The sequence below is a fragment of the Mytilus trossulus genome, chromosome 6, assembly GCF_036588685.1.
Source record: "Mytilus trossulus isolate FHL-02 chromosome 6, PNRI_Mtr1.1.1.hap1, whole genome shotgun sequence".
In the NCBI taxonomy this organism is placed as follows: domain Eukaryota; kingdom Metazoa; phylum Mollusca; class Bivalvia; order Mytilida; family Mytilidae; genus Mytilus; species Mytilus trossulus.
The window spans coordinates 37398387-37411437 of record NC_086378.1 but is presented as its reverse complement, the minus strand read 5'-3'; the positions used below and the strand labels follow the sequence as shown (position 1 = coordinate 37411437).

The 13051-nt window shown below is 30.3% G+C and overlaps 1 protein-coding gene across 7 annotated transcripts in view; it reads right to left on the bottom strand.

Moving 5' to 3' along the window:
- LOC134721270 (piezo-type mechanosensitive ion channel component 2-like) overlaps nucleotides 1-13051 on the bottom strand; it is a 94959-nt gene that overhangs the window by 8061 nt on the left and 73847 nt on the right. For all 7 annotated transcript variants that reach the window (XM_063584133.1, XM_063584129.1, XM_063584131.1 and 4 more), the window contains 9 exons: nucleotides 11689-11855; nucleotides 9455-9613; nucleotides 8708-8855; nucleotides 8120-8305; nucleotides 7452-7544; nucleotides 7064-7233; nucleotides 5819-5935; nucleotides 5359-5438; nucleotides 4363-4561 (listed from right to left, as the gene is read on the bottom strand). In XM_063584133.1, coding sequence (XP_063440203.1) covers nucleotides 4363-4561; nucleotides 5359-5438; nucleotides 5819-5935; nucleotides 7064-7233; nucleotides 7452-7544; nucleotides 8120-8305; nucleotides 8708-8855; nucleotides 9455-9613; nucleotides 11689-11855 — 1319 coding nt within the window. The remainder of the gene's footprint in view (nucleotides 1-4362; nucleotides 4562-5358; nucleotides 5439-5818; nucleotides 5936-7063; nucleotides 7234-7451; nucleotides 7545-8119; nucleotides 8306-8707; nucleotides 8856-9454; nucleotides 9614-11688; nucleotides 11856-13051) is intronic.

Here is a 13051-nt window from a genome sequence, read left to right as displayed (position 1 = left end):
TGTTCTTTTGTTTCTTGTATTATTTGCTGTGCATGTTCTGATTTTGTGATCCTTTTTTTCTATTAGTACATAGGTGATAAGAAATATGACACTTTTAACATTAACCTTCAAAGAACCTTTTTTGTACATTTATAATTCATGGAGTATCTTACTTCAATTTCCCTTTTAACCCTTTCCTCCATGGATTTCTTTTTTAACATACTTGATTCGCATAGGATTTTTTCAAAAAAATAATTCATCAGGTATTATTAATGCATTGATAAAACGAACATTTCATCCATGAAACTCCAATCAGATATTCTCATGAATATCCTTTTTATATTCAAATTTAATCAAGTTTGATACAGATTTGATGTTGTTTCAAAGTTTCAACTGAGGCACTACACAGGCGTCAAGAGGCGTTATTATGGAGTAAAGGGGGTGGCGTCAAAAGGTGTCATTATGGAGTAAAAGGGGTGGCGTCAAAAGGCATCATTAAGGAGGAAAGGGTTAAAATGTTCATCAATCTATGGTTTTCTTTCTCGAATGCAGCACACCTTCTTACTGTCAGGAAAAATAATTTTCTAAGTTTCATCCCAAATTTGAGTTTTAAGTTTAGATGTGGTATCAGAAACAATTTTTTTTACATATGCACAAGAGTGGCTTAGCTGCACTAAGTTTTTGACAATGCATTTCAAAGAACAGTTCCCTAATGTGTAGGTAACACACCTTCTAGCAGTGGTGATAAATAGTGCAAATTTTCATTACTAAACTTTAAAAGGTGATTTGAAGTAGAGTTCAGTAACAATTTTTGCATAGGCTAAGTTGAACCCACCACTTCAGGGTTTCAATGATACAGGTCAAATATAATTTGTGTACAAAGGAACAGCTATACCATGACTTTCAATGTAGTTTTCTTCTTTATGAAATACTGTCCAATAATGATTAAAAATCATGCCAAAATTTCATGGTGTTAAGACCAGATAGCTGAAATTATTAGTGACTAGTAAAAAGCTGATATCTATAGGTCTCTGCTGAATTATCAACATGGCCCTAATCAAACCAGATATTTAATGTTGTACATGTAACAAAAGAATGAAAACAGCAAACAAAATTGGCCCGAAAGATCAAGGTTAAAGACAACCTGTGTGTTAATGAGGAGTGTAAATGCATGCAATTTTCAGTTATGTTTTATCATATATATGTAAGAGAAGATGTGGTATGATTGCCAATGAGACAACTCACTACAAGAGACCAAATGACACAGAAATTAACAACTATAGGTCATCTTACGGCCTTCAACAATAAGCAAAGCCCATATCACATAGTCAGCTATAAAAGGCTGTGTATGGTGGTATTAAAAATCAGAGAGATTTTTTTTTGTTTCGTGAATCAAATGTTTTAAATCAATTAAGTCATTTTTTTGGAGACTCTTTTCCTGTGCTGACTTTCTAGCTTGCAGCAGACTAAAATATACATCTAAATGCATAAATATCAAATACAAATATACACAAAAAAGCATTCAAAAAGCTAGAATCAACAAGTGTATATATATAATTAAATATAAATATGAAAAGCACAATAAAAAAACAAATGTGTGTATAAGGCATTGGGTATTGCAGTGCTGTGACTTAAATTTTAAACATAATACACAAACAGTAAATATACTCTGTTGTAAAAATGTATAGAATTAATTATCATACAAATTAGTTTGGGGGGTAGGTGTGTACAATAAAAGCAATCAAAATATCAGCCGCTGCAGCTTTATAAAAACAATCTTGAACTTTATAAAAATAATCTTGAACTTAATAAAAACAATCATAAGGGCAGCACATTTTCAATTAAATATCCTAAATTCAATGACCTAGCATCTTTTTAATTTTTTTCCAATTTACTTAACTCTTTACCGAATATTGTGATGTCTTTTAATGTGAAGAAGAATTTTACTGGACGACAAACTTTTATAAAATGCAAAGATCTTAAAAATGGCAATCAACTGGACATTCACCATGTTGACTAATGCCACAATAATTGGAAATTACCGAAATTCAAGTTTGATATTACATGTACTATAAAAAGTAAATATATGTCCATGTCCAAAACACGTTTTTAAACCAATTTTTAAAGCAGTTCATATTCATTATAAAGAATCTCTTGTTTTTTCATTTTTCTATTCTAACATTGTAAATGAGAACTTTTCTGGTCTAAGATTTTAATTTCCAGCTGCTGATATTTTATATTAGTATTATAGAAAATAAATACAATAAAAGCATACAATATAAAGTACCCCTAAGGCTATAATTGTCAGCAACTTCAGAATAACATTGATGTCTGAAAGTGTTTCTTATGATGATATCTCATAACATGTATCCTTTAGCAGAAAATTTGTGAGTACTTCAGATGTATTAGTATTTGTGGCAAACTTTTTTCTTTTAACTACAAGCAAGCAAGAATTAAAGTATTCAACAACTTTTCAATTTTCAATTGATTTGATATTTAAACTTAAGTAGAATATAATAAAAGTCTCAAATTCACCTAATCATCTAAAATTTACTTCCTAAACATGAAATTGATCCACTTTTATTTTGTAGTAAATGTATAATTTAAAGCTTCTTTTTTTATATGAAAAATAATTAATTCTAAATTATTACCATCCAATGTGCTTTTCTGCAAAATTTGAATATAAATATAAAATTTGAAAGCCAAATATGTTTAAATATCTTAATGAGATATTATGAAAAGATATTTTAGTAATGAAACAGTGGATTTTTCAAAAGTCACCCTGAATAAGAAAGCTGTAAACAATTGGTATCCATTATATTTGGATTCCAACATATCTATAATTATAGCCTTATATGATATGACACCAATGGTTTACCATACAAAATATTGAAAGAATTCCTTTAAGTCTCAAATTATCTTGCAAAATTGAAAGGTTTAAGCTCTATTTTGAAAATTTTAAATTGAATTCTGATAACAACCAACTACCTTTTTGTGAATTTACAATACAGTATAACTGTATTATTCTTATTTTAGAATTGATCTCAAGTTCTTTTCAACTTTCAAATAAAGAGAATAGAAATAGAAAGATGAAAGGTGTTATGAAAATAAAAACATTTTTATAACTTGGATGAACATGGCAGCCATTAGTGTTTATACATAATACAAAGTAAACAATATAAACCATGGTATATACATATGATTCACGATGCACTTTTTGTTGCAATATATATACAAGCACATGCATATCAATCCAAATGTGTATAAATCACAAAAAATTAAAGCTTAGATAAGGAAAAGTAAAATTATAAAAACAAATATATTAGTAAGATCATTAAAACTAGCATCTTCTAGTTTTACGGACCATTTTATGGCTTTGCCAGTATCAAAACAAGATTTTATGGTTTTAAATTGTTTCTCAAGCAAAATCCCAGCCAATAAATGATTATCTAGAACTATCAAATTCTAGTTGGAGATAGGCATATATATAACAATCTATTCTCTTGTTTCTATATATAATCGCTTCAGTATGTATTTTTTTTTAGTAAGAAATATGATGCATAAAAGACATGGTATTTTTATCAACCATGAATTTGATATCATGCAATTTATAAAGTCATCCAATCAGAATGCTGAATAAGACAGCTGTTATTCATTCAGTGCAATCTGTAACAATATCTGAACCAAAGTTCAGACAAAATAAGCAAATACAGTTCTGTTAAACTGAAATTATGGAGTGCATTTATTAATGAGATTTTTGAAGAATGGACCAAATATTATTTATTGCGAATTCTGAAAAATCTGCCGACAGATAAATGTATTAGATATCAGAATGCAAGTTCTTATTTTTGCGATACTTACCCAGACTCAATTCTCATATTAATTAAAATGTCATAATAATTTCTGAATTTACAGTATTTACATATGCACATAGACAGTTTCTATATTTTCAGGTACATATATGTACTACATAATTTTAATTTTTGTAATTTTTCATCCATTTTTGACCTGTCACTGTCATGAGCAACACAAATGATGACCTTTGTGGAGCAGGATATGATTACCCTACAGAAAACTATAGATCATCCCCAAGTTTTTGGTACCATAGGTTTATATGATACTAAGTATTTTTAGTGTTTGGTAGACTGTTGACAGTTGTTTATCTTTTTGTTATTTGTTTGTCTGTTTGGCATCTTTTGCTTTTTTATTTCATGTCATATGTTGTCATCTTAAAATGTTTTCACTGAATTATGCTGTAGCAGACTGCTGTTTGACTATGGTATAAACCTACAGTCTAATTTCAGTTAGTTTTCAGTATTGTACTTTTTTCAAACATTTGTTCTCAATTCAATAGTTCTTCCCAATATTTATCAAAATTCTTACCCATAATTTGTTATGAAACTAAATCCAGATGGCGCCACTCTGGCATTGAAGGTTATAAGTGAAATATGATGGACAACATTATCTGGTTTCCCAGGACTGGGAGATATAACTGTACCAGTCATTAACTCATCAACTTTCCACCATTCAACTATAGGATCATTTCCTTGTAAGTTCAACTGAACTTTACTCAGACCAACAGCTGAAAAATAAATTAAATCTTAATCCATACTAATAACCAAAACTATGGTACAGCATTTAAAAAGTATCTAATCTAAATGATGGTAATAAATAGCTACAAACCATCAAACATTTGTAAAGGGTCCCAATGAACCCTTTGTCTCACCTGTTATTGCTGCTGTCAGTGTATAAGTGCTATATTGACTTGATAAATGGAAAATGTGTTTATGGGCCAAAGATGCACCCATGTTTGTTAATATGCAGGAGTCATCTTCATCATACATGCAGGATTCAAGTATTTTATATTGTTGTGATTATAAGCATTGTGTATAAGTTTTGGTCATTAATGCTCTTCAACTTCATACTTTATTTGGCCTTTTTAACTTTTTGGGATTAGAGCATCACTGATGAGTCTTTTGAAGACAAAACGCGCAACTGGCGTTAATTAATATCAATTTTCAATCCTGGCATCTATGATGAGATCGTTTTCATAACATTTGATTGAGGCAAACTAAAGTTAGAGAAAGGAAACAGCAGATTTAGCAATCTTTCCATTTATAAAGGTCATAACTCTAGAACGATAAAAGTAACACCAACCAATTACAAACTTGATTCATGTACATAAGTATTTTATATATTAGGTTTCATAACATTTGGTTGAGGCAAACTAATGTTAAATAATGGAAACTGATTTTGGGATGAAGGGTTTACAGATGGACATACAAACATACAAGTGTAAAACTTGAAGACAGCTACAAAGGGGTCATAAAAAATAAGCAGATTCAGAATATCTGTACTTATAATTATTATCAACGTTACCATCATTTAATGTCTTGATGCCAGCTGCTGAACCCTTGCTTGGTAACTTCAAAAACCTGGGGAATAATTTTGATATCACCCTGTAAAAGAAATACAAAACAAACGTATATTCTACTGTGATGATTTTATTCTTATTTTCAAAATAATTCAAACTGTGGAATATACTTACATTTTCCATGATCAAATGTACAGAAATTATATGATTTTCAGAAGTAAATGCACAGTACACATTTTTAGCCACTTTTTGGCAATTAATGTTATGTCATGTCATGAGATAATTTCTCATTGAATGTGGTTAGCAATTGAGGTTCAACATACAATAAAATATCTTTGAACTATCAAAAACAATTGCAGTGTATACAATGGGATACTAAGTACAGTAAATTTTTGTGATAAAGGTGAATCAAAGTTCAAAATCCATCTGACAATCTGACAAATACATTATTTATAAACTACTTACAATGGTGTCTGTGTTGTATTGATTAGTATATCTCTCAATGTTGTTTGCTCTGTACTGTCTAAAGTTCTAACTATCTGGAAGGATAATGTATCCGCAGCTGATGCTGAGGCAGGAGTCCTGTCAAAGGAAAATTTTATACAATTACAAAAATACAATTTTGTACATTCATTCCTCCTAAAAAAACAAATGTAGCTCTCAAAATTTTCTGAAATTTCATATTCTGATTTTTTTTTTATTTATATAGGAAAATATCATGAAAACAAAATGCATACTCATTTTTACATAACTTCCTAAATTGTTTATTCTCTCATAAAAATTTTGAGATATTTTTTTATAAATAAATTATGTCAGAACATCCTTCAATAAGGTTATAGCAATGAAACTAGATGTGTCAAAACAACATGAATGGCCCTGTCTCAAAAAGTTGAAAAATCTGCAATTTAAAAAACACATGTGGACACAAAAATGATGGTAGTCTCACATATCAAAAATCAGCTCAAAATCTGAAGGCGAATAGAAAAAAGTCCATGTAACTGTGATTTGTTTTTTTAGAAAGAGGTCTGTATATACTGTGATTTTCAAAAATTTATCAAAGTCCAAAGCCTATACTTTTGGCAAAAATTAGCAGAGCAGAACAAAACTTAAACTTGATCTGTAGCTCATCATGGTTAACTCACAAACCAAAAATCAGCCCAACATCTGAAGATGTTTAGAAAAAGATCCATATAACTGATTTTCAACATTTTATTAAAGTCCAAAGCCCGTAATTTCTGCCAAAAATTAGTGGAGCGGAACGAAACTTAAACTTGATCTGTAACAAATCATGGTTAACTCACATACCAAAAGATCAGCCCAATATCTGAAGGTGTTTAGAAAAAAAGTCTGTATGACTGTGATTTTCAACAATATATCAAATCCAAAGCCTGTAATTTTGGCAAAAATTAGCAGAGCAGAACGAAATTAAACTTGATCTATAACTCATCATTGTTAACTCACATATCAAAAATCAGTCCAATATCTGAAGGGGTTTAGAAAAAAAGTCTGTATAATATTTTGTTGCGGAAATTACACACAAGGGGTAAAACTATATGGCGTCGGAATGACGGACAAGGGTAAAACTATATGGCTCCGAAAAACTTTGTTGCGGGGCCATAAAAATGTAGTTACCAATTTCTTCCCAAAATGTAATCTTACTTTGCCTGTAATAACTTTTCAATTTATTTTTTTAATTTATTTATATCCTACCTCAAGAAAGAAGCATGGAATTCCAATCTAGCTTTATTGGAACTGGCTAACTGTTTGATAAGTTCGTCTTTACTAGGTGGACTTATTCCCCACAATGATGTGGACTGTCCATTCAACTGTATCTCTGTAATATCTTCTGGTTCATATGCCGTCAAGAAGGCTATGGCATTCTGTAAATTAGCAGGACATGGCTTAGTATTTATAAATCCTGAACATTTTCTTTTTCCATTTAGATTTAGGTATCTATCATGTTCTTATCAGAATCTTACTGATTACTCTTACCTGGGTTTCTCACAAAAAAATATGACTTAAGTATTTTCAATTTAAATTTAACTCAATCCTAATGTTTTTTTTATCAAAATTCACTAAATTGATTAATAAAATTTACCAGATTTCCATTGAATGTCTCTTTGAGGGTCTTGTACTCAGCAGAAGATAAAGCTCTAATCCCTTCTGTCTGTACTGTCATCTTATAAATAGGCTGTAAATAAAATTAAAAATGGAAATTTAATCAGCCAGTGCAAATACAACAATTAACAATTAGAGTCCAAAAAAAAGCTCACACATTACAACCCATCACAATCAAGCTTCTGATCAAATATGAAGTCATTCTGTAAGTTTATTCACATAAAGGAAGTAAGTGTCTGACATATTTGAAAAGTGACTAAAAATTGTAACTAATCATTTGTCCAGCTACTGACCATATGATCAACGAAGTTATTTTGTTTTGTATCACCTGAAACATATATTACAAATATCTTGTTTTGGACTGAGTCATTGTAATAGTAAACACTCTTAAGATTTGGTGTTTCATTTTGTAAATTTAACTCACACATTTGATGTCAAGAGCTAAAGTTGTTTTGAATACTTCCAAATCAGCTGTCAGGATAAGGAAATATGAATAGCAACTGGCAACATATTCTTATAAATACAATAAAATCTGACAAAAAGATTAGAAAAATTTCATCCATAAAATATGTATACAGAACGCATAGGTCGCAAGTAATGAGTGTAGTCCATTAAGGTAAGGCGCAACTCTTAAAATTAAATTCATACCTGGAATCCATTTACTGTCATGGTAACTGTACATTCTGTTGGTGGGTTGACCTTGAAGACTGTATTAGCGAATGAGAAGATGACAAGTGGGAACCAGATTATAAAGATAATAAGAATCAACAGTAATCCTCCTACTCCATACTTTATCAGGGATTTTTTCTTAAATCCACGAGGAGTGGGATAATTCTGAAAATCAATAAATCATTTGAAATATGAAATAATACTTTGAAGTGAAAAATGTAATCGCATGAAAGCACCATCAATATGTTGAAAACATTTTTTCCATGTGCACTCACAGATATTTACTCCAAACTGGTGCACTGCGTTATCTAATTTAAGAAACCAGACTAAACATGTATCCTTGTTATTATTTATTAGCAAACAGATTGTCCAATACAACAGTATAATTACATGGAAGGAATCTTCTTTACAATATTGTTTGTTATAATGATGTATGGCAAATCAATCCTAGATCTCTGTTGCTTATTCTATAGTTATTCAAATTTTGAAGAAAACAAAAAAAGCAATTGTGTTTACACACTTTCCTATGTCGAATGAGTTCAAAAACTTGTTATAAAGTAAACATACCCTTTCAATGTCCCTCCAACATTTGAGCTGATACACATTAGCATAGATATCTTCCATCTGTAGCCAGCTTCCTATTGCCATTGTAGTATCTGTCCATATCCAGTCCATTAAAACTCTCAATTCCAATAGGAATGGGATAGCCAAGAACCTGAGTATGAATTACAAATTTAGTCAAACAAAATTATATATATGTACGTACATATAGATGTACAAGGGGGCATAAAAATCATCAACATTTATGACTTATGCATTAGATTAAGAATAAAAATACTGGAAGAATATGACGATGAAAACTTTTCAAATACAGTACTACTGTGTCTTAAATACAAGAAAAGATTTATGAATAAATAGAGAATGTGTCTATGGGCCAAAGAAGCCAGCACTTGTAAATATGCATGAGTCAACTTCCACATACAGATGCAAGATGCATGTTGTTAAGACCGGTTTGTGATTATAACCATAGTATTTAAGTTTCATAACATTAAGTTAATGCAAACTAAAGTAAGAGAGGAGAAATGACAGATTTAGCAATTTGTCCATTTACAAAGGGGCTTAACTCAAGAATGGTAAAAGTGATGCCACCCAACTTCAAACTTGATCTGTTTTGTGGTAATATGTATTGTGTATAAGTTTCATAACATTTGGTAGGGAATGTTAATGAGGGACAGACAAGGGTAACACTAAATGTCCCCTCAGTGCTACAGTGAGGGCATACAAATATTTCAAGAGATCAGTAGATGTACCTACCCTTTGTACAAGAACAAGTTAAGGTAGTTGTAACTCTTGGTGAGGAAGTTACCAAGAATCCTAGTGGGATAGCTAGATCTAATCTGATAGGCTGACAACCCAAAGTAAACACATTTCACAAAATACCATAGCTGTGCTGGTCTATTCTCGGAAAACTTCCTAAAAATATATTATATAGGTTTGTATGTTATATGTTGTATGCTTTAATTTATATGTGTTATGTCCATTTTATATTTTACATGATATCACTAGCCACACTTTGAAGACCGATTCCACATCCTTTGCATAAAATTGCACATAAAAAAGTACCTCAAATAAAATAAATTCATAGTAAGAATATCAACTTGATTTATACAAGTTATTAGATTTTGCTGACCACAATAATGCTTTTGAAATGTTTAAATTTTAGCTTTCTAATAAAATAAAATTCAGCAGAAGATAACAGCATACAGTGCAGTAGTCAGTTACAGGATTTTTTTTTATCTATTATACTTCACATCGAGCAATTTTTTTAAGCCAATGAAATAAATTCAAACTGATTAGTATGCTAATAAGTCCTTCATAAGTAAAATATGAAATTAGATATCCACAAAATTACAAGTTTTCCTAAAACCACGAACATAAGTACCCACAAAAATAAATTAATTCACAGTCAACAATAAAAAATTAAGAAAGGTGCACTGGTTTTGTCATAAGTCATGACTGTGTTTAAACAAGACGCATGACAATTGGAAATCGAAAAAAAATCACTACAAAGTAGAAATTTCCAAAAATAGATGTATATCATGCTCAATTGGGTATGATCAAGGGTGCTCAAAGAATAATTTCTCTCTTTTGAGAATTTAAAAAAAAATTTTGGTTATGATAGAGGTACTGTGTGAAAAGCTCAGAAAAAGATACCCCACCCTTGTATTGATCTTAACATACAAAGTACTGACCAAATATATACAGTTTATAGCATTCAACAGTACTAAGTTGGATGTGACTTTGTATATATCAATATAGGGATATCCAGTTGAACAACAAGTTCAGTTTGTGTTAAGACCTAGCATACAGACATTCTCCAACTTTTTTCTAGTCAAACCTTTTGGTGGGGGTCAACAATAGTACTTAGTTGCCTTGGAATCCTTCAAAGCATGCAAAAGTTGGTAACCAGTCATGATTTTCAACAGACAGAGTGATTCCCCTTTTTCCTGCATCTTTTTACATGGCAAAATCATTTTGTGCAATTTGGTGTTACTATTGTGCTTATGATTATTATAGAATTGTTTATCTAAAGAGAAAGGTAGCAAGACTTATACTTGATATGTATCCTCTCAATCCATTTCAACCACTTTTTTGAAAAAATGTGTTCCATACTGTAGGGGAGATAATCAAAGATTACAAATACACTCTTATTTATAAATAATTAAGAAAATATGCATCAACATATTTCTTTGATAAACTATGAAATTTTTCTGCTAATAGTGTCTTTATTCAATTAGAACAATTGCTTAAGAAATCTTTTTGAATTCTGAAACAAAAACCACAATTATATGAAAACCCTTTTAATTACTTAGGAGGTATATTGTGGAACAAGTTTTGACTATCAAAACTCTACCCAAACTAAAAACTATAATAAATTGCTGAAAGAAATATTTTATGCTACAATTTCAAGTATATTAATTATGAGCTCATATAACTAATAATACAATATATTTCTTTGCTTTTCTTGATATCTATGCTTAGTTTTTCAAGACACAGTCAAAACACAAAAAGAAATCTGTGAAAAATGTACAAATTCACAAGTGTCTCTAGCCTACTAATTACATCACAATAGCTTTTTATCAGACACAGCAGTGACCAAATGCTATGTATTTTTGTTTTATCCATGATTTTAAATGTTTCATAAGATCTGGTAATATCAAATTATTAAAATTCTGTATAATAGTTAGCATTATCATTAATGACTTCAGTTAAATGAACTTAAACCATACTGCATACAATTTTTTTTCAAATTAAAATGTAAAACACACATTTTGTGACTTCAAATATAACAATTCAACAAGTTTACTTCAGATAAATTCAGTTATAACAATGAAATTTTGTGACAAGAGCTTAAATACATCAAACCTACGTTTGTTGTATTGTAAACTCAGTCAAAACCATTTAAAGTGACTTCGTATAAATTAAACCACATCTTTTGGTAAATTCAAATTAACAATTCATTTTCCTGACATGAGCTGAAAACCTACCTTTTTGTGACTTCAGGTAAAACAAAGAACATCCATACATGTAACAGTATAACAAGTACAATCTGGAAGATAAACTTCCCTAGAACGTTCTTCCTCAGATACAGGGCACGGTCTATAATGATGAGGATAAACTGTACTACCAACATGATCAGGAAGGGTATAGGTACCTGCAAAGACATCATATTATAATAATGTTCTTTAGAAACTTTAAAAATAATTCAATTAGTAAATATATAGTGCTCTGATAACAAAATAATTCTATTCTGCAATATATCTAGGGCAAAACCAGTTCAAATTCATCAAGTAACAAATGTGGGTGTTTGGTGCGAATGGTAGATTTTAGGTATCTACTGTGAAAGTACTTTTATTCGTGGGGTACCAATTTTCGTGGTTTTCGTGGGTGACTTTATCCACGAATTTAAGTGTCCAACGAAATAGAATAACCATTGTCCAAATCAAGATATGGAAAGTTCCTCATCGGTAGGTTTTACTACTAATATGATTTAGTCTAAGAGAACATATTGAATAGCGCCAAATCTGAGAATACTTTAATAGCAGTCACAGAACTACAACCGCATGCAGGATTATACCCATTTAATCTTTAATAACCTAAAATGTACAACTTTTGTTTTTGATCGATGAAAGTCAGATTTCCGGTATAAATATGCCAGTATGATAAAGTGTTCATTTCATACCCTCGTAGTTCTTGTACATATAAGAAATATTTTTTTCATGCTAATCTTGATTTTGATAAGAATCATTTGACAATTCAAGATACGTTTATAGCATTTGTTTATGTTACTGTTTTCTTTAGGTGACATGGTTTTGGCATAATTAACACCTTTGATGGTCTTTAATTAATCTGTTGATCACTTTATAATGGATTCATTAGTGTTATCACAACGATTTACACGGGTCAAGGTTTACTTTGCAATTTCCTTCAATCCAGACTTTTTCATGTATTTGTAACTTTCGTTTCTAAAGGCTTCAATTTTTCATTTTTATTTTTAGAAAACTAAAATCCACGAATTTAAAAACCCACGAACATGTAAATATTGCTCAAACCACGAAAATTGATACCCACGAACAAAAGTACTTTCACAGTATTCAGTGCTTCAATCCAGGACCACACAGTTTTCAAAAGTCATATCTTCAGGACAAATCAGGTCTGATCTTACCAAGAAACAGCTTTACTAATAGGTAATTTCTGGTATCTATGATGTGTTTATTTTCAATCCATATGTGAAATTCAAAAAGAATAGCAGAGACATGTATGTTTACAATTTCCAGCAAGACTATTACAGATATGAACATTAAGTCAGGTGAATAAAACCTAAATATTTAGCTAAGTATGACAGGATTT